The 22,500-nt window shown below is 45.5% G+C and overlaps 2 protein-coding genes across 3 annotated transcripts in view; both read left to right on the top strand.

Moving 5' to 3' along the window:
• Nucleotides 1–573, top strand: part of LOC308159366 (ankyrin repeat and SAM domain-containing protein 1A) — a gene marked incomplete at both ends in the record, with an annotated part of 95,044 nt that extends 94,471 nt beyond the window's left edge. Inside the window, 1 exon segment of the mRNA XM_080533139.1 lies at nt 457–573. Within this exon segment, the coding sequence (XP_080389265.1) occupies nt 457–573 (117 nt within the window).
• A 7,769-nt stretch (nt 574–8,342) lies between these two features.
• On the top strand, nt 8,343–15,378 carry LOC308161126 (specifically androgen-regulated gene protein). Of its 2 annotated transcripts, XM_080535080.1 has the most exons (5): nt 8,377–8,470; nt 9,247–9,319; nt 11,373–11,569; nt 12,594–12,777; nt 12,987–15,378. In XM_080535080.1, exons 3-5 carry the CDS (start codon nt 11,465–11,467, stop codon nt 14,681–14,683), a joined length of 1,986 nt encoding a protein of 661 aa, XP_080391206.1. In that variant the 5' UTR covers nt 8,377–8,470; nt 9,247–9,319; nt 11,373–11,464; the 3' UTR covers nt 14,684–15,378. The 2 variants fall into 2 exon arrangements, with proteins under 2 accessions (XP_080391205.1, XP_080391206.1); XM_080535079.1 differs by lacking the exon at nt 9,247–9,319 and having other exon boundaries at nt 8,343–8,470.
• Nucleotides 15,379–22,500: the final 7,122 nt, after the last annotated feature.

The following is a 22,500-nucleotide window of genomic DNA, read 5'->3' as shown; positions in this document are numbered from 1 at the left end:
ATATCTCAGGTAGCTTAATCACACATGGTTGTATTCCGTGTGTAACTCTCTCTCTCTCACAATCAAGTACCCTTCGCTGCATTTCTTTTTTTGGGGGGGGGGGGGGGGATTTCGTGACTTCTGAACAGATTGCATAAAGCTTTGACAGAGAAATGAAATGGTGTACTCAAAACAAAACAAGTTGCATGCTGCTACATGTGGTCCTCTGTGGCTCAGTTGCTAGAGCATGGCTCTGACAACGCTTAGGTGGTGGGGGTAGAGCATGGCTCTGACAACGCTTGGGTTGTGGGTTCGATTCCCGCTGGGACCATATATACGGAAAATATATGCACTCACTGCAACGTTTTATCCAAATTTAGATAAAAGCGTCAGCTTAACGGCCTATATATCAGTTACCACTATTTTGTCTCGCACCCTGACTCTGAGCCCCTCGTCCCTCTCTGTCGCCCCCTACAGGTGGACACTCTGGACCTGGAGGTGGACTCTCAGTCGCAGGGCAGCGCCACGTGGCTGGTGGACCCCAAGGACTCCAAACGGACCATCAGCACTAAGTACGAGACCACCATATTCTGAGTGGGCCACTCCTCCTGACCTTTGAACTCTGCCCCCCCCCCCCCCCCCCCCCCCCCTTCTGGGCCTGACCTACCTTTCCTCCTCTCCTGTCCTCCTTTGTGCCTTTCACTGTGAACTCTGACCTCTGACCTCGCTGGGCCGGACCTCTACCTACCCCGCCTCCCCCTCTATCTCCCTCCTCCTCCTCCTCCTCTCCTCTGCTACTGTTGGAACCTGCCAAGACACTCGTCTCCTCCTCTCCTCTCAGAGTCCACTACCAGCCCTCCCTTGGCTGCCCTCGCGTCTGCCTCTGCCCCCCCCCGCCCCCGAGCGTAGCTCCGTCTGTGGGGACTAACTGGACTTAACCCCCCCCCTCTCCTTGCTCCTTCCCTCTTCTCAACTGGGCACCTTTGATCTGAGGCCTGATTGTGTAGCGATCATCTGTACGTCGATCATCTGCCCCTCGCCTGTGTGACCAGGAGACATGTCACCTCGTCCTCACTAGGGGAGGCTGGTGGAGGTAGAAATCGGAGGACGAGGGGCTCATTGTAATGCATGGAAACAGAATGAGGAAGGTGTCAAACCGCATCATGCGTGTCCGATCCCATTCCTCGTTCCGTTTGCATCCGGTACGATGAGCCTGTCCTCCGCTTTCTACCTCCGCCAGCCTCCCCTTGTCCTCATCCATCCACCCTCCCTTTTAATTATGTATTTTTGTGTATGTATGGCGAATTCGAGGCATTCAAAGCATTTTGTCGCAGTAGGCGGCGTGGTGTCATATCACACACGTTACCATAGCAGCAATTTGCGTAGAGCTAACTGTTTTCCCAACACTTACTCCGCTGATAAAACAGCTGTTTTGATAAGAGGGGTTTTCCATACTGCCTCACCACACTCCTCCTCTCCTCCTCCTCCTCCTCCTTACCATTCCTCTCTTTCCTTGTTTAACATCCTCTCATCTATCTGTCTTCTTCCTCTCACCTCTAACCTTTCCCTTCCATCTAGCTCTCCCAAGATTTTGTCCCCATGTTGTTTTTTTTACTCATCTTTAGTGACGCTATCTATCTCGTTTCTCTCCTCCGGTGCTAACCTGCACCACCAGGCGACGGCCACTATGAGGCGCTCTTGAAGAACTTTCCCCCTTCCGTTCTGAACTTTGAATCCCCTGACTCTCCAGTGTTTTTTTGAGGGAGGGGGCAGAAAGAAAGAAAAAAAACACACACATACGACTCACCGCAGCGAAGGATCACCGACCTGGATGGAAGGAAGCGTCTCCCGGAGGAGTTTGTTGAGACCTGAGACTCATTTGTGTTCCGTGCACTTGAGGTGGACATGGTGTGCTGTTGTGTTCTCTGTAGGGGGGTTGCCATGCCAACTGTGTGCCGTTTGCGCCAGCGGACTAACTAAACCCTACTGGGATGTGGGTCCATTCGAGTTCACAATGAAGGAGGAGGAGGAGGAGGAGGAGGAGGAAGAGGAAGAGGAAGAGGAGGGCGTTGGCTCAATTGAGTCAGACTTATTCACTGTCTTCTTGTGTTATGCTGCCAAATGAGGCTTGAGTGGAGCACTGTGATGAAGTGTCGATCTCTGACGGGAGCTGACGGAGTTAACGTGGATGGACGGGGCCTTGGCTAGCGAGAGAGGGAGAGTGGGGGGGAGCACACAAGAGGCCTACACAGAGAAACAGTGGGACAGGGCACAGAGGCTCACACACAGACAATAGCGCCTCCCGGTGGAGGGAGGCCGCCATTGTCCTAGACTCCCCCAGGGGGGGGGTGGGGGGGGGCTGGGGGCCTCATGAGCATGCCTTTCTCTGTTCTGAAAGTGAGAAGAGAAGTTTTGAGTCGATATGTAGCTCAATCGTTTTTTGAGCACTTTCTTGTGAATGCTTGGGGTCGCCGGAGAGAATACAGTACAGTATGTACATCCAAGGTTATATGAATATGATGAGAAATTGAATTGGCTGCTGATGCTGTGATGGGAGTACTTGGAGGAGCCAAAGAGATGCCAGAATGCATGAATTCTACTGCGGCTGCAAGTCACTGACTCTGGTGCTGCTGGCCTTAGCGTAATAACGCAGTTTGGCAATCAATGTAGAGATGATTAGTGTCAGTAACCCTAATCAGAGAGAGAGCTCTGTTACTTATTTGTCTGTGGAGGAGTGGGTCTCTAGGGAGAAAAAAGAGAACCCCCATCCCCCCAAAAAGGTTTCACATCCCAAGCACGTCTTTATGGAGTAGTAAATACAAAGAAAGGCTTTCAAGACACTGATTCTGTGTCCAGAGTACAGTTATTGCAGGCAGATCCATGTCAAGAATCGAGGCTTCTCAAGGATAGAACATGTGGGGGGTGCAGTACGTATATTCAGTGTTCTCATTTTGAAACCGAGTCAACTTCAAACTCGTGGCCATATTCATAATAGTGTTAGGATCTTATGAACCCGGTGATGGAACTAAACAACACTGTGAAATGGGAGACTTTCTTTTTTCCTTTTCTTTTCCTTTCTTTTCTTCCTTTTCACCACTCAACCGTTGTGTCAATATTGTCATTCATGCCTGTGTTTGTTTGTCCAAGTTTGACCCATTCCAAGTCAATGTTGAAGTGCTAAAAAGAGTCATTGAAGCAGCAGTTATGGCATGCATTGTTTTGGTCTTCACTGGCCTTTTGTTTTTAAGTTGGCAGAGCGTGTGCTTACATTCCTTTAACCTCTGTGTGTGTGTGTGTGTGTGTGTGTGTGTGTGTTTGTCTCTGTGTGTGTGTGTGTGTGTGTGTGTGTCTCTCTGTGTGTGTGTGTGTGTGTGTGTGTGTGTGTCTGTGTGTCTGTGTGTCTGTGTGTCTCTCTGTGTGTGTCTGTGTGTGTGTGTGTGTGTGTGTGTGTGTGTGTCTCTGTGTGTGTCTCTGTGTGTGTCTCTGTGTATGTCTGTGTGTGTGTGTGTGTGTCTGTGTGTCTGTGTGTGTGTGTCTGTGTGTGTGTGTCTTCCTGTAGCTGACTACCATGCCCCCCCCCCCCCTCCCAGCCAGAGTGAAAGGGTCCATGGTATTGCATTGTGGGTAGGATGCCCTTTTGGACCAAGGAGAAAGGTCCAGTCTCTCCAAGCATCCCAACACCTACTGTACTAGGAGCGTGCTTGCATACACCAGGATGTCATGAGGAGACCCGCCCCCCCCCCCCCCCCCCATCCTGTTTCTCCTGTCTCCTCCCCTCCTCCCCCTCACTCCTTACCACCACTGAGACAGGTGCATCAGTACTTGGTGCTGTAGCAGACAGAGGGACAGACACAGACCCACACAGACAGAGGGACAGACAGACAGACACACACACACACACACACACACATACACACACACACACACATACACACACACACACACACACACAGGGACAGACAGACAGACAAACATTCAGTCACTGCCCCCCCCCACCCCTCTCCTCTGACCACTGTTTGACTACCCTCCCTCAGTCCCAGTCCCCACTCCACCCCCCCCCCCCCCCCTAATGTACACTGGACAATGCACTCTACCGCTCCAAGCTTTGTTTACCCAGTGCCCAGTGCTCGGAACGGTGACATATCGGGTGTCATGTTGGGTATTTGGCGCTAGGCTGTCTCGCTTTCATTCTTGAAGCACTCAACGTCACAACTTCAACGTCCTTCACTATTCTGTTGTTGGTCCGAAAATGAACAAAAAAACGGTCGTGTCGTCTGGCCCTGAGTGGCCGCAGACAGCTGTTCAGACACACAGTGTCTTCAACGGGGCGCGAGGGGCGTCTCATGCCCTGAGGTGTTTCGGTCTGATCTGTTTCTGTCTCACGTGGTATCCTTTTTCCGTGAGAGGTGAAGTTTCCCCTCTAGATAAACGTGTCAGCCTGCTCCTCACCAGAAGGTTCTTTCTGTCCTGTACACTTTTTGTCTTCTTCGCTGAGGGCTGAGCTACTGTTTACTTTCACAGGGGGATTTTACCTTGAGATCTTGAGTGCAATACCTAATGTGGGAGAGGAAGACTACTTCGAGATATGAAAGGATTCGATTGAATCGTCCTTGTGGCGTGTTTTTACTCCTTTAAGTGTACGATTGGGTAGAATAATTGCAGTACAATGTCGTCCATCCTGTCCTTTTTTTCCGACTCACCAGGTCAGTAACGTTAAAAATCATCTCTCTTCTTCATTACCTTCATCTCCTCATCCATGTTATACAGAAACTGTGATAATGAATGCAACCTTGCCTAGGGGGAGGAATATTATGACCTGTGCGAAGGTCGCAGGGCTGTTAAACTGACACTGCAGACTTGTTTTAAACAGGGCAATGGCTTTTTATTTGATTTGAGAAAAGGAAAAGAAAAAAAGGAAAAAAAAGATTGTGTTGTGTCTTTTTGTATGTTTTAACTGTTCTAATGCTGCACACAAGGACCAGGCTGGTGTAGGTACTGCTTGCCCCTCCCCCCGTTCCCATGGCAACACGTTTCAGTTAATATAGACCAATCAATTCACAAAACAACAGTCAACACAGGTTGTCGACTATTAGGTGTAATACGGTACAAAGCTTTTTCGTCCTATTGTCTCTCAACGGTACGTTGACTGCTGTTTACTGCTGTGGTCAGCTGGTCAGTACCGTATGGTGTATGGCTAGAGCAGTGTGGTAACTGAATGGTACTTTGTCAGGCCAGTATGGTAATTATATGGTACACTGTCGTCACCTCATCGATGTGAGCACCTTCAGCCATCAGCCTGGTCCCGTCTCAGCATTTGCACATTTGCTAAGGATCATGGGTAGTACAATGGGACTAATCTGATGATGATAATTATGAATTATGACTATGACAAGAACAATAATATTGGATTGTAAAATAATCTTTAGCAGTCTGTATTTTGATACTTGAATGATTTTGCTTTTATAGATATCTATATATATGTATATGTATATGTATGTATGTACGTATGTAATTTTTTTGCCACATTTGTCGAAAAGAGAAAAAGGACTATGTCTTATAGAGTTCAACATATCATGAATACCCAACGATTAACAACAGACTGAGAAATCACTCAGTAGAGGGACTTCACTACAGAAACAAAGAAAAAAAAGATTGTAAATAATCTTGGGCTTCCAGTCTTTTTTTATGATTATTATTTTTCATAATTGTACAACTAATAAATGAAATGATAAAACATGTTCACTGTGACTCTTTGTTATCTTCTTGTACCTTCTCTAAAACAAAAACACTTCTCTAAAACACGACGAGTGCAACAGGCCCCTTTGAGGAAATCAAGAGGCATCACGGTTGTTTGTGGCTGATACGGAGTGGACTCAGAACATCATGGGTTCAAAGCTCGGTGTTCTAACAATCATCATCATTTCCTTCACACTCTGTCGACTTCAAATGCATTTAACCAAACTGTGACTGTCATATTAATACTTATGTATATAGATCTGTTTTCTGTTCTCATGTGCTCGTAAGTAGGAATATACAGCCGATTATATTCATTTAACCAAACTGACTGTCATATTAATACTCATGTATATAGATCTGTTTTCTGTTCTCATATGCTCATATTAAGTATGAATATACAGCCATTATACAGTGAGTGTTATTACAGTCTACCTACAGTGTAGAAACGATGCACACGATGCTCTCTGTCATAGCATGCCTACGATATCACTGACATAAGTACCCTAAACCCATAACTGGATTAGGGCACCACTAATTCCTGTGGATTAGGCAGTGTGTTATTTTGGTTAATCTTTGACCTTGAAGTATGACTGGAGAGAGATGTTGTTGCACGACTGTTTCACTTTGACAGGTGACCCTTCTGCTTGCTCTAATCTATGCCGCTGCGTATCAAACGCGTAGTGTTCTGACCCAGTTAAGAGCTCCTGTTTCTGTTCTATGCTGTACAGATTAGTAGCTGCAGAGTCGCTCCCTATCTTCCGCCGTAGACTGAAAACCCATGTCTTCAGGCTACACCTTTAACTGTCCCTCCTGAGACCCCTCCATCCCCCTACGCCCCCCCCCCCCCCTGTACAGTTTCTCTACTGTAAATAATAATACAAATGTAAAAATCCTTCTAGCATTATGACTGTCAATTGGCCCCCTGGCCCGAGAGCATAGATTACATTTTCTTGCGATGACTGATGGTTAGAAGACTTCCCTTACTTAGACAAATGTATTTGTTAGTGAGTCGCTTAGGATAAAGGCGTCTGCTAAATGCCAACATTTTAAATGTAAATGCAGCTCCATTTTAGCCCCCCTTCATCTCTCACCAGGAAGGCATTCCTGTCTGAGGAAAAACAGTACATGCTATTCTTAAACAGCAGGGTGTACCACGGCATGGAAACACCAGATCAGTGTCAATAAAACATCTGAAACATGTCCCCTAATGACTTAATGAAGTTGCTGTCACCCTGAAATCAATCTACAGTATGCTGTGATGCATGTGTTTTGTTCCTGATAACCTTTCGGTTTGTTATCACCCAGCAGGTGTTTTTAAAGTACGTCATTGCTGCTACTACAGTTCCTCACATCTTCTTAATTATGTGCCAAACCCAGATATACTTTCCAGGGCTATTGGAAGAGGAGGAGGAGGAATTGAGGCTGTTTTGAGCGCAAAGGGAGGCCTTACCCAGTATTAGGATAGTGTTCCTAATAAAGTGTCTGGTGAGTATATAGCTGACCTTGTAGTATAAAACCAGGATGTAACTCAACTGATTGAGCCTCAAGTCTTCTAATAGACAGATAATAAATCACTGGGAGAAAAGGTATGCTTTATTTTCTCTAAAGCTTACCCTTTATTTACCATGTCTTAGAAAAGGATCTCACAGAACACTCGACCTATTTACTTCTATTTGCACAATGACCTTTTCTTTGTTATGCTGGTATACATTGAAATGTGTTTTTTATTAGAAGATTTATCTTGCATTATTAAGCAATATTGTTATGTTTAGTTTACATTAAATATTGTTACTATGACAATTCAATAAAGATTTCACTGTGAAAAGAAAAGAAAGAAATGTTTTGTTCGATTCACACTTCGATTCACACTTCTCATTGGGAACAGGAACTCCAGCATAGAGTATATCCCCATGTCCAACCACATACCAATCACATTAACTAGGCTATTTCCTGTCTGGAAAAGGTTCCAGCTTCATCCAATGTTATCAGTGTCCATTACTTTCTATAAACATTGTCATCATCATGTAAATATGAGATGATGCTAGTTTGAGTATAGCTGGAAATAGGCCTGCTCTATGCAAAGTTATTGATTTTCATAGATATACTACAGACGTCATACTTCTTCCTTATTGAAGCACTGATCAAATCTGTGTACTGTCTTTGGATTATAACTACTGTTATTGCACAGCATTGTGTACTTATTGTGTGTTGCACATAATATTGTAAGAGGCATCTCATTAATATTACATTTGCATATGTTGGCTAGTTTAAAAATGTTTAATGTCATAATGTTTTGCATTGTCATGGGTGTTTCCATTATGATATTGTTATTATTTTTCTTATAACGTTGTTATTAATGGTTTTGAGCAAAATATACGGTTGTCAACGGCTATTCATTTTGATGTGCAAAATGGCACGTGTATATGCATACATGTTTTGATATTCATTGCCCCCAATTATATACGTTTAATTAATTATTCAATACGTGTAGTGATAATAACGTTAGCCTATTGGCTGGTCAGTAGACGGGGTATATGAAACGTCTTGTGATTGGCCGCATAGTTATTAGTAGGGAGGGGCAAAAGTCACTCACCTGTGATTTACTCACCGCTACTTTCATAATGGTAGAGAGACCCGTAGATAACTACAACTGTATTTTAATGGGTTGTAAAGAGTTGTAATGACAAGATATTAAGCTACATTTTTAAGGTGCGTGGACAGATAATCGGGTCACAGTTCACTGTTCTACTATAAGGTAAGTTTTACGTTTAGATGTATTTGTGGCTACAACAAGATTAGATTTGCGTTCATATCCGATCGATGTTTTGTTAAGCAGTATCTACTTAAATGACATTGAGTTAGAGATACAATGGCAGGCGTTGTATCATCAAGCAGGTGTTTGTTTTAAAAGTATGTCATTGCTGCAACTGGGGTTCCTCACCTCTGCTTATGACTTGACACATGCAAGTGTAAATCTTTTTGATTCATTGTTCAGCTGTCAAAAGGTGAATAGACATTGAATCTCCCTCATCATAAAGAGGCACCTGTTAGTATAAACAGTCGTTTACTGTATATACATGCTTTGGAATAGTCACCACCCTGGGAGACCAAATAAAAAAACCTTTTACAAATATAATAATAAAAAATTAATGCACTGTGAAATTATGTACGTACGTACAGTATCACGTAGCCTATATACAACTCATGGTCCAAGTAGCCTAGTATTGTGGGCTATAGATTGTGCCAAAAGCACATCTGAGATAGCATCGCCGGGAATATTTGCAATTGAACAAAACCATTCCTGAGGGACATTGACATTATGCCAAGCTAAACATTAATGGACTCTTTCTCCATGCAATGCACTCTGACTGGCAGGTGTGTGAGTTGCACAACATGGTGTTTCACTGTTTGTCATGAACCTTTGTTTACCGTCAATGATTAACTTGTTCCCTCCTCTGCCCGTCCTTAATGTCACAGGACACATTATATAATATTAGAATTCACATTTGTTGGCCTCTTCTATCCCCACAGATCAGTCAGTTTGGCTTTCAGTGGAGGGCCTATCACTTCCTGGGGCTTTCCAGCTCAGTGCAGCCCAGAGGAGGTCAGTCAGCCTGAACCACTAGTAGGGCTACTTGCTTCCCCTTCGTTTAGAAATGCATCTGATAATCTCCACACTTCCTCTACCTGAAAATGCACTAAGCAGGCCGCAGAGGCCGGTTTTCGACCACAATGAGACACCGTCCCATGGAAACAGGCAAAGTGACATTCCTTGGTTAATTAAAGCTCCTCTCTCTGTGGTGGTGATGATGATGGTGGTGGTGGCAGGGAGGGGAGGGGTGTAGTCTATCTCTCCCGCACTGCCTCTCTGCATGTTTGTAATGTAGGGCAGACTGGGAGGTGTTGCTGGCTCTAGGCCTTGTCTTTCTCCCTGTTGCTCTTCACGTCCCAGTGGCAGGGGGCAGTGATTAGCAGACGCTAAACCCCGTGGAAGGGCACCCTGCTGAGACACTGCTGTGTGGACTAACTAGACGAGAGTCCACTGTTGTTGCCAACAAATAAACCTGGGTTTGGCACCAGTAAGGGCAGCACCATACGCCATCAGCCCTTGTGTATTGTTCTTGACTGCAAGCCCACAGTCTATTGGCCTTTTTAATTGACTTTTTAAGGCTCTAACTGTAGACAAATTAAAGATAATTTCTGAATAAAAAAACAGAATTTCAGTTCAGGTAAGGAGTTGAGAGGGAAAATGCGTCTGCCACTGAACAGTGCATTTGGTGCGGTTGGATCTTGCAACGTTTAAAAACATTTCTATCTTGCTGCTGTTGTTTTATTGGGTGGGGTGAAACTCAGTTGCCAGGAGGACAGTATGTGCTCTTAGCTGCTGCGTCATATTTCTATAATTATTATTATGACTTAGACGTCCCAACCCTACCCCTGGGTTATCCACCTAGTTAGCTGGTGAGCATCAATGGAGCTTCAGTGGACATACTGGGTACTGGTGGTGACGCATTCTTCCAAGGTAGTACTTACTTACACCATTGTGTAATGGTAATGGTGGCCCTATGGACTATGGAAATTACCGGTAACTGTTGTTCCTCTGTTCTTTTGTGTGTGCAATCAAACAATCACATAATAAATGTGGGGGTAATAAAGCGCACGGTATGTAAGCCCTAGTTATATACTGACTCACATGAGCCATGGTCTTTAGCCATAACACCTCCAAAAAAACTTCCTGAAGTGTTTGGTCATGTGGCTATGTGTCTTGTGTATTTAGTTGGGGGTGAGCAAATATTCACAATCTACTCAAACCTGCCAGCGCCTATCTAGATGTTATCACACCCTCACCACCACTCTCAATTCACTATGTTATTAGGTTAGCGATAGCATACTGCAGTGGCAGCAGGCAGCAGCTCTCTGTTGCACTTGAGGAGGTTTAGTAGGAGCTCAAGAAAATGTGTAGGATTACCGTCTCATAGGGATCGATATAGTGCGAAAACAAAGTAATCTCTCTGACCCCGTGACCCTGTGGTGTATTTGATAAGGGTTTATGAGGTAATAATCCTTCCTTTAAGCCGTAAGCTGGCATATTGTACTTTTGTCTTTCCTTTGAATCAGGATATAATACATAATACTAGGCTATATGCCATTTCGCTGATGCTTTTATCCAAAGTGACTTACATTATAGTGAGTCCATACATTTTTCAGTATATACGGTCCCAGCGGGAACCGAACCCACAACCTAAGCGCTGTTAGCACCATTCTCTACCACAGCCAAGGTTTGCTTTTCTCTATTTTTGTCCATGCTGTTCTCTTCTTTAGGTCTTATAAAAGCATGATATTTTAGGTTTGGTAGATACAGTATATTGTTGTTCATTTTCAAGAACTTAAGTCGGACCCATTCCTAATACACTATTAACACCATAGAGCATTGAATAGGCGTTGTTCAATAAATACAATTTGAATATTGGCCAAATTCATGAACTTACTATCTGATATAAACAGAGAAAGGGAAGAGGGATGTCTGTGTGCACACGCGGGCTAGTCTGGTCAGCGCTTGTTTGGATGGAGTGCATGATGGGATACTCGGCTCGGTGTATCCTGATATGATGTGTTGTTGTCTTTGCCTATAACTGTGAAACTTTGTTTTTCTTCAGCTAAATCCTAGAGACTGGCCAAGTTTGACTTCCAGCCGATCAGAAGAGGCCGCTGAAGCCCAGGCCCCACCTCCCGTCCCTGTCCCTGTGCGATGCCGAAGAGTGACACGTGGCCGGGCGGCATTGCCATGGAAACCCTTAACAACATCGACAGCGCTGGGAGCTGCGACAGTGTGGTCAGCATGAACTCAGGCTTTGTGAGTGTGACCCTGGCCTTACCCTATCCCCCCCCTACGGTCCCACCAACCGCCCCCACCACCCCCATTTACCTTCAGCGTGTGAACTGTTATAACATAGTCGTTTAGTGAGACTTTGGTTTCACTTGTTGTTTCTGGTTTCTTTTGTCCTGCTTTTTGTGGTGATATTTTAATGCTAGGGTACTGTATGCTGTTGTTTTAGCAGAAACAATGTCAGCTTTTGAGAGAGCCTTTCCCTGCCCTTGCTTGGCTGTGATATTGTGTAGTATAGTGTAGATTCACTTGCTTAATGTGGGACACGGGGTCGGTGCCACTGTGTCCTAAGAGACTGACTTGGGGGGGGGGGTTTGTTTCAAGTTGTGGGTGAGAGATTCAGATGTTTGTTCGGGAGAGAGGCCTGTGAGGGGGATCCACAGAGTAAGGGAGACTTGAGAGGCTGCTTTGAGGAAGATCAGAACAGTTTGTTCAGAGGGCCCCTCCAAAACCTCTGAAAATAAATTCCTCTGGCAGTCCAATATAGGATGAAAGTCAGCTGGGCGCAGGAGTCGGCTAATTTGCCATTCCGTAGCTGCTGTGTGAAAGGTAAATGTAACTTTGATCCGCTCTGTGTTCCTCCAGCCTCTCTTGGCCGCTGTGTACAAGCTCAGCTGAATGGAGCTGAATGGAGCCGAGAGAGATGCATTCTTTTCTCACACATACTGTATCTAAGCAGTTCTGGAAGGGATGCACTTACTTAGATTCCTAATTTCTTTTTTTTCTTTTTTTTCTTTTTCCCCCCTCTTTTTGCTAATGACGTGTGTGTGTGTGTGTGTGTGTGTGTGTGTGTGTGTGTGTGTGTGTGTGTGTGTGTGTGTGTGTGTGTGTGTGTGTGTGTGTGTGTGTGTGTGTGCGTGCGTGCGTGCGTGCGTGCGTGCGTGCGTGCGTGCGTGCGTGCGTGCCTGTGTGTGCCTGTGTGTTTGTGTGTGTGTGTGTGTGTGTGTGCCTGTGTGTGTGTATGTGCCTGTGTGTGTGTGTGTTTTTTCAGAGTGACGACAGTCTGGAGCACCTCTCTCCTGAAGAGCGGGCATGCCTCATGTTTCTGGAGGAGACTATTGAATCTCTGGAGATGGAGGAGGACAGCGGCCTGTCTAACGATGAGCCTGAGCCAGGCCGCCGGGCAGCCAGGGCTGCCCCCCTCTCCTCCTCTATGGGCCAGACTAGACCGGAGGGTGAGTAGGCAGATATCTGCTATAACATGTTAGAACATTTGTTAAAGTATGATTTTTTGTTTAGTTTCTATGTACTGTTGTGTTAGTAGTCCAGCTCTTGTAGATGGGGCTGTGTTCAGATCTGTGTTTTTTGATTGTATTCAAGAACATGCGAGAAATTGTTGCATTAATAAAAGAGCTCCTGCTGATTTTTGTGTTTCTCTCTCTAGATGTGTCAAACTTCCGTCATGACGAGACAGGGAGAGACCCGAAGTCGTTTCTCAGTGGCCGGGTGCCCACGCCACTTCTACTGGTAAATGACTGTGCCAGTATCCTGCCAAAACCCCCAGGGGGCGCCACTGAGCCCGAATCTCTAGCGGGCGCAACTGAGCCTAAAACCCTTGAGGTCCCCAATAAGGCCAAACCTCTAGAGCTAGCCATAGCGCCTGCGGTCCCAGAGGCTGGTTCTGAACGCACAGCCCCAGGATCAGCCACAGTAGAGACCAAGACCGTAGACTTCCAAACACCAGAGCCAGCTGCCGAACAACCAAAAGCCTCCGAGTCTTCCCCTGACACCAAAGTTTCAACCACAGATGGTGTCGATGTGGACAGCATACCTAAAAGTGTCCCTGCTGACCAGGGTCAAACCAGGCTTCCCTCTGACTTAAACGTGGGACTGATCCTCCCTCCCTCAGACTTCAGGGACGAGCCACAGCCAGAACCAGCGGAGGAGAGCGAGCCTCCAGCCTCTGCAGGGCCCAGAGGTCCGCTGACCCACAACGAGCTGGTGGACCTGCGCAAGAAGGCCTCCATGAAGAGAGCTTCACCTGGCCCCGCCGTGACCCTTGAGGCACCCTCCAAGCCCGTTGTGGACGCACTCCCCCTCCCCTCAGAGCCCCCCCCCAGCCCCAATTCAGAGGAGCCCAGGACCCCGCCTGCTGTAGCCCCTAAACCCAAGAGGCTTCCCTCCAACATTATCCTGAAGTCGCACAAGCGAGCAGGGTCGGACGGTCACCCGAACCCTACTGTCCCCTCGGCCAGCGACCGGACACTGAGCGACCCCCAGAAGGTGCGCTTGGAGGCCCTGCGGAAACTCGGCCTTCTGAAGAGTGAGGAAGGAGACTCTAGTCCTCGGAGTCCGAGCCCGAGTCCTTCATCCAAATCCCGGAGGTCATGGGCGGCCCCTCCCTCGCCCTCTCCTATCAGCCCAGCTGCCACCCATACCTTTTCCACAGATGCTACCCCACCCCCACCGGCCTCGACTCCAGTCCCTGCCCCAACCCCTAACCCAGCCACTTCCCCAGCCCAAGCTACCAGCCAGGCCCAGGCCCAAGCCCCGGTCCCCGCCCCAGCCCAAGCTACCAGCCAGGCCCAGGCCCAGGCCCAGGCCCCAGCCCCAGTCCCTGGCCCTGCCTCGCTCCTCAGCGACACTGCCAAAACTCTTCCCTCAATCACAGAACAATCCCCCTCATTGGATCACAATGCCATGGCAACAAGCGACGGGCATCGCACTTCTCCAATGGCACCCAAGCGGCTTCCCTCTACCAAGACCAAAGGGGTCAAGTCAGCCACCTTGGAGCGGTCTGGTCTAGGCTTGGGCAGCTACATGGCCAGCCGAGCAGGAAGTTCTAGTGAGGGAAACCAGGGTTCCAGTCCAGAGCTCTCCCCGCTTCATCTTCGCAAGTCCCGGCCCCGGCCTGCCTCCCTGGGCAGTGGGAAAGACTTTGCGATTGTTCAGGGGGAGGCCTCCCAGCCCCAGCCCCAGCCCCAGCAGCCAGACGCGAGGAGGTCTCTGCCTGCCCATCCTCCTTCTGGGGACGGTCAGAAGCTGCCGCGCTCCCACGGCATCAGCGTGCTGATCTGCCCCAACGAGAGCGGAGAGGACCGCAAGGAAGCTCTGAAGAAGCTGGGGTTGCTTAGGGACTGAGGGCTCGGAGACGGGTGTAGGAGACATACACACACCCAGTATACTGTGTAGAAGACACACACCCAGTGTTCCCCCTACAGGATTTTATGTGACTGTGTCAGGTGGACCACGTATTAAAAGAAAACAAGAGTCTGGAATAAAATTGAGCTCCGGAACTTTCCGCGAACCTGAACGAACATTTCTGCAACAGCGTGAGCAGCGCTGATCTTCTTTTTTTTTTTTTTTTTACGCAAACAATTATTTTGGTTCCTTATGAGAGTATGGCGGGCCACCACAGTCTTGTCTATGTATGGGAAACACTGTACACCTTATGTCTTCCTTACTCTATGATCACAGGGACACTGACTCTTATGTGATGCCTTTTTTTTAAGCAATATGAAACTATGAAGGATTGCTGGCCTCTACAGAAACTGTAAATATGTATAAGTCTTTGCCTCCTTACTACACAGAAATGCTGTAGTCAAGACTGCCTTGCATGAAGTACAGTATGGTACTATTATGAGTTTTTATCTATGCATACTGTATATAGTACAATTGTCATAAAAATGCAAGGCTGTTTGTGAAACTCATTTGAAATATTAATAAAACAGATTGTTGTCTAATTTTCTAAACAAAAGACAGTCAATTGCATGTAGTTTAACATGTGTATATGCAGCTTATGAAAACAATACAGACTCTGAGGTCTTAAACTCAAATTTCCCAAATAAATTATATTTGTGTGACTCAGACCTGATAGTGTTGTTGTACGGATTGGCACGTTCTCATTTACTAGTTCCCCTTTCAACTGACCTTTAGCAACAGCATCAGTGTTATTGTTTCATGCTCATCTCGTAAAGTTCCTCAAATGTCACTGTTTGTTGTTGTTTGGGATCGCCGTGGCAACCGGAAAGCATCCATTAGCTCATTGACAGTGTGGCCCTCTTACTCAATTCAAAATGTCAAAGGGATTTGTTTAGTGATTGGCAGGTGTTGAGTAAATTAAAAGGGCCCCCAGAGAAGGTCCTGCAAACTCAGTAGGCTACGTACTGTACATAAAGGCTTTAGTCAGATAGGAATCTGAAACATGTGGTTTGCGTGGTTTCAGAAGTCATGTCACATTATGTCAGACAAGCTTACAAGCTGTCCAAACTGCCAATATTAATCTGTCAATAGTGAAATACTGTGTGTCAAGTAGAAAGATTATCATCATTGAGTTGCATCAGAGCTGAAGATACGTGTGTGTGTGTGTGTGTGTGTGTGTGTGTGTGTGTGTGTGTGTGTGTGTGTGTGTGTGTGTGTGTGCGTGTGCGTGTGCGTGCGTGTGTGTGTCAAATTGTTGGTCAAATAGTCTTATTTTGAAAATAGGAGGTGCATGGTGCTGTAAGTTGACTGTTATAGAAATCACATATCGTTGTGTTCACAGTCAGATCCTTGCCCTTTGGAAGATGTCATATTTGTTGTGATGATGGGCTCAGCTCGATGACATGAGGAGCCTCCCAAATACAGGCCAAGGTGTGTGTGGTGTCCTGTCAACACACACTGAGGCAGCATTCTCCGCCTCAGCTGCAGCCACAACAATGTTATCTGACACTGAACCGCTAGAACCTGTTCATCAGCCCTTATGTAACACAATATCAAGCCATCACAGGACATACGCAAGCTCAAGCTGACTTGATTTTATGTCCCTGTCATAATGGTTGTTTTTTGTTTGTCGTTGATGATGACGAATACTAACTAAATATCTCTCCCTCAGTTTCATAACTAGTTTTGAACTGTCAGACTAGTGGATCGGTTGGCCCACTTTCACTGAGAGGTGTGGCCCGGTTGAGGTGCAGGTTGTGTCAGGAATGAGTGAGTCACTGCCAAATGCCAATATGTACACCGACATTGTATAGAGATATTGCATAGAGCCCAGCCCAGGAGTCCTACCTTTTAACATGCAATCTGATTAGATGGAGGCGGGGGACGGGGACGGGGGACGGACGGACCAAAACAGCCTAATGGTCATCATAATAATCATATGAGTTGAGTAGCAGCATTTACTACTGAAGTTGCTTTTGAAGTTGTTCAGTGTGTTAATCATACCATGACTTCCTATAGCAGGGCAGTGCTACATTACATTTCTTTGCATTTAGCAGACGCCTTATTCCAAAGCGACTACAAAAAACACATTGGACTAAGTAAGTAAGTGAATCATCTATCTACCAGTTCTAGCAGGAAAAAGTAATCTATGCTCAAGCCAGGGGCCATTGGCAGTCGTTGTGCTAGAAGAGGGATTTTTTATTTATTATGACACAGGAGAAACAGTACACAGTGCTAGTGTTCTGGTGCCTAGTGGACCGCAGTGGAGGCTGTTGGAGGTAGAATTTGGAAGACGGGCTCGTTGTAACGCATGAAATGGAACAAGGAATGGTATCAAACACACCTTTCCTCATTCCATTACATGCATTACAATGAGCTCGTCCTCTTGATTTCATGTTTGATACCATACCTAATTCAATCCATGCATTTACAATGAGCCTGTCCTCCGATTTCTACCTCCACCAGCCTCCCTTCGGTGCAGTGATCAACTCTAAAGAGAGCCAAAGGCCTTCGCAGACTCTTTGAGGCTCTGTTCCTGTTCTGGGTACTGTACCTTGTAGACCAGTGAGTCATATCAGCTCTAGACATCACATGTATATCTGCATTGTTCTGCACGTTTAACCGCAACGTGTACGGTACACCCCAACCTCGAGGAGAAGGACCAATTAGGAGCCACACCAACTCGAACCAATACAATAATTAAAGAGGTATTTGTACTCGTCTGACATGACGGTATGCACTCCATCCACCACACCTCCACTTCCCTGCATCCGTTGTCACATTCATTGCCAACGGGGCCAATCCAACAGCAGCACGGTGACAGCTCTTATCACTTTCACTCACTGTCTCTCATCTCAGCGTACGACGATGGAGGCTACGACTGTTCTTGTGCGATCCTGGCCTGCATGCATACCTACCAGCTCCAGTACTGCATAGAAGGTCACACCAACACGTGAGCTTAGAATTATAAGGTTCTATCTCCTTTTTTGTCAAAATTGATTTTTTTACATAATCTGATCCATTAGGTGTTTATTAATGCCTGTGTGGTGTTATTTTAAAAATGTTGACATTTTTGAGTTAGTAATTCATAAAATACAAAGGTTCCATCTCACAAAACATAATGGAATGTAAAAACTTTGACGCTCAATATCTCTGAACTACCCTAAACGGAGATAGAACCTTATAATTCTAAGCTCACGAACAGTAGAATACAACACAGTCTGATAAATACCCTAAATGTAAAATGTAAAATGTAAATGTAGCACAGACAGCTATGGGCTCACAAAGATATTGTGCAGAGTGTTTAGAATCGGCTCCGTAATCATTGTAAGTTGTAACTGTATAATGTAATTCTCTTTGTCCGATATATCACTCATGGTGATCAGTGATGCACACAATTCGCCGAATTCTTGCAGTAGTCGTCTACATTCGGCCAGGGAGAAAGAAAAAACACAGGCATGTACTGTTTATGAGATTCTGTATGATATAGGAACAAACGATGTAGAATTTGTATAATTCATTATCATTATGTTTGACACTGCTTATGTAATGCCTTCGGGCCGTAGCCTACAGGGAAGGTGCACGCGGCCTTCAGGCCGTTAAGTGCGTGTGCAGTAGGAACACTGCAGAGATAAATCCCGCCACTAGAGGGCAGTCCAGATCTGTGTTAGATGGGGGGGTGTCTGGGAGTAGTCGGCTTATGCACCTCAGAAAACACTCAGTAAGCCACTTAAGGTAGAGTTGCCGTAATTGCACTGTCATTATTGAGGCTATATAATCTACTTAATGATACAATGGTGCATGAGTGTGATGATGGAAAGAAGCAGGCTATAGCTCACACACCTCTGTAACAACAGTCTAACTTTTACAACTCTACTGTTGTATGGAGATATCTGGGGTCTACCTGGTTGGATCACATTTGTAGGTTTCCATTATGTTATCCACTTTTGTTTGTTCTGTAAAGAAGAAAATAAGATGTTTACATGCACCACTTAAAGTCTCCCCAGTGAATACAAGGTAGGCCTACAGTATTTTAATATATGTTACACAATATCTTTTGCTAATTCTTCAGGTATGTGACTTAAGCATTCACTATAGTTATGATATAATGTTAATTCCATTTCTTCTTTCATTAGACAACACAGTCTTTAGTTTAAGACCCACAAACTCTTTTTTTTCTCAAGGTAGTTGGGAGGTGTGCCCCTCACTCCAATCAGGTAGTTTCTATGTACGTTTTCTTTTCTATTTCGGGATCTGTTTTAAACCCATTTTTAGAGCTAGTGGCTGAAAACACAAAGCTTCGCTTTAATCATTTGAATTTATCTCCATAATCTCCTGTAGCGCTGCACCACATTGCAAGCAGCACGGAAGATGAGGGAAAGGAAAAATCTCCACTACAGCGACAGAGGCCTTTCCGTCTCACGACTTCAACTCCCTATAAAACTGCAGCGTCTAGCTGCCTGTTGTCATCGTGCTCCCTTGACAAGCATTGATCTAAAAAAGATTTCAGACAGTAGACCAGATGTAAAACCTAGTGGGCTTTACTGACATCCTCTTCCATAACCCTCTGTAAGATCTTTGTAATGAACAAATTGTTTCGGAGCGTATCAAGCTGGATCAGTCTGCATATGGTGTGGATTTGATCTGAACTTATTTATGTATTTTCTTTTGTTGCCCAGGAATGACTTTGCGCACCGTCATCCAAAACCAAAAGTGAAGGCAGCGTAAACAGGCTGTAACATTGCCCTCTCATAGGAAAGAATTCTCCCAGTTAGTGTCAGGCTTTTTATTTATATAATCCCATTAGAGGTTTCGGTCTGAGGGCTGTAAAAGGGAAATAATTATGTTTTAACAGCTCTCTTTCTGGCGATAACACTTGAGTCATAAACTACAAGTGAATGAACAATGACTAATGCCCACTAATGCAATTTCCATGTTATGTGTTTCATATTTCATAGCCTTTATCATAAACCATTCACTAATTCACTCAGTGAATCAAAAATGTTGGTAATTTGTATTTCACCAATTATAGCAATTGCCTGGACCTACATTACAGTGTAAATGCTGAATCTTGAATTATTGCCATTCGCCTCGAATCCATTTGAAGCTACTTTTTAGAAGTTACTTTTTGGGGCCTTTTGCTTGGGAGGTGTCCACAGTGGCAGTCTGGGTAACGATGATAACCCATTTGTTTGTCTGCTGGAGAGGCCAGACCTTGGCTGACCCTGACAATGTGGACTGGAGATGCTGTTATTGTTGATGTTGTTGTTGTAGTAGCTGTCGTTTCATCACTCTTAGAGAAAATCACTTTTCTTTTCACTTCTTCTCTCAGAGGCAGTCGCCCTTCAAGAGCATTCCACTTTAGGGGCTGAAACAAACAATACTTCAAAGTATTCTTTAAGAAATATGTTTTTGTTATGTTATGTTATTCCATCTTAACAGTGTTCATCTGTTGGTGGTGGGTCCTCTGAGTGACACACACACACACACACACACACACACACACACACACACACACACACACACACAGAGGTGAAGATGAGAGCCTACAGTGTGGGATCGACCCTCCTCACCCCTAATGGCCTTGTTAAGGGGCTGACTAGCTAGGCGTAACTACAGCCCTGCTCGGCTAGACGCTGAGGTCATGGGACTTCCCCATGATCCCCAGTCCTCTGTACCTGTGTGGGATGTTGCCAGGTTACCCTCCGGCTGGATCTGAGATGATCACAGAGGATTAGAGAAGACTAGAGCAACTACAGTAAAACCCATCGCTGAGTCTGCAGCTCTTTCTTCATACGCTGCAGTACGTCAGTTGAACAGTTTAAGAAAACATGCAGGAATTATCTCCATCTCAACAAACAAAACAAAAAAAGAATTATCTCTTCCCCTGGTCTTCCCCTGGCCCTACTACAGACCTGTCATTGTACTGTTATGTGTGTAGACAGACAGACAGACAGTGAAGAAATGACTTAAATATAATGATATAATGAATTGTAATTACGTGATTTATCGGTAATAGCTTTGAGTAATACGAGCTCCTCTGATACGTGGTGTACAGTTTAAATGGGACGTCAGGACCGCGGCGCTCCCAGTGATAGATATGGCCTGGCAGCCGTGGTGCTGTGCTGTCTGCAGCGAGCTGCTCCGTCTAATCTCTCATCAAACACTTACAGGAGGCGGGGGCATGGCCAGCCAGATCAACGGCATCAACAGACACACACGCGCACACGCACACACACACGCACACACACACATACGCATGCACACACACACTCTCACACTCTCACACAGACAGACGGACAGACTGACAGACACACACACACACACACACACACACACAGAGAGACACACATACAAACACAGACAGACACACATACAAACACACACACACACACACACACACACAAACACACTCATACACAGACAGACAGACATACAGACACACACACACACACACACACAAACACTCACACACACACACACACACACACACACACACACACTCACAAACACACTCGTACACAGACAGACAGACATACTACGGAGACACACACACACACACACTGTCGCTGGTTACTACTGATGCACATCTCATCCACCTCTCTGCTACATTATCATCCACATGATAAGACTCTAGCTCACACACAATCCACTCTAAATTGGAAAACAAGCCCTCATCACCCTTAGCCTACGGCACAACGACGTTCCCACTCATTTTGTAGGTCAATCAAGTGCAAAACCAAACACCCATAATGCAACATGGGTGATGTTCTTCATCTGGCTAATACAATTTCTCAGAACTATGAAGAGTGTGCTTGTTTTTTTAGGCGTATTGCATCATAACGTTCTTTTGATTTAACATTTAGTGAAAATAATTTGCATTATTATATTATGCATTATATTTTCATATAAATTAAAATATAAATGAGATGACCATTTCCGTTATAAATGAAAATATAACTTTAAATGAACATTTCAATTATAAATGAAAAAGTAAACATGTCATTTAAAGTTCTCTCATATATATTTTCCATTTAAAATCATTAATATATTATATTTTCATTTGGAATTCTCTCTCTTTCTTCATTTATTGCATTAATGAACAGCAACACTCCCAGTAGACTACAGTTGACCAGAGAAGGGCTTCTCTCGCTGGTGTCGGTGCCATGGGCTGTGGTCGGGTGAATTCCTGGGGCAAGCCCACAGTATTCCCGTGGATGCCAGTGCTGAAATGTGGCGTGCACCAAGCCTCTCTTAACGCCCCGTGGAGCTGGCAAGGTGAAGCCCACTCTGAGACTCCCTGCTGGGCCTGTGGTAGTGGTGGTGTTGGAGACCCAATATGTTCTCCCTGCAGATGGGGAATAATAATCTGGGAACCATCAAGTTAGGCCTTACATCACTCCTTTCCTTTTAAATCCTTAAGGGGGGGGTAGGGTTAGGGGTGGGGGGGGGGGGGGGGGGGGGGTGCGAATTCAGACTCGAGAAAGTGGGAGAATGTGTCCCAAATCAGCTTTTCCCAGATCCCTCCAGTCCTTTGTGTGCCCTGGCACAAAGGTGCTTGCGGTTTTCGAACTTGCTGAGAGGCAAGTTGGGTGAACATGTAGAAGCCCATTGTAAGAGTAAAAAATGACATTTTTAGTGGGAAGCAGCACACAGCATAGTGGGAACTGTGTGATTATCTACTGCAAGCAGCCTGTACTGTATTTACCAGTCTCTTACCTTTTCCAGTATAGGCTCTCCCTCATCCTGAACTGAAG

Source organism: Nansenia antarctica, assembly GCF_963989245.1.
Source record: "Nansenia antarctica genome assembly, chromosome: 6".
In the NCBI taxonomy this organism is placed as follows: Eukaryota; Metazoa; Chordata; class Actinopteri; order Argentiniformes; family Microstomatidae; genus Nansenia; species Nansenia antarctica.
The sequence above is the reverse complement of the archived record's forward strand: the minus strand, read 5'-3'. Positions and strand labels throughout refer to the sequence as shown.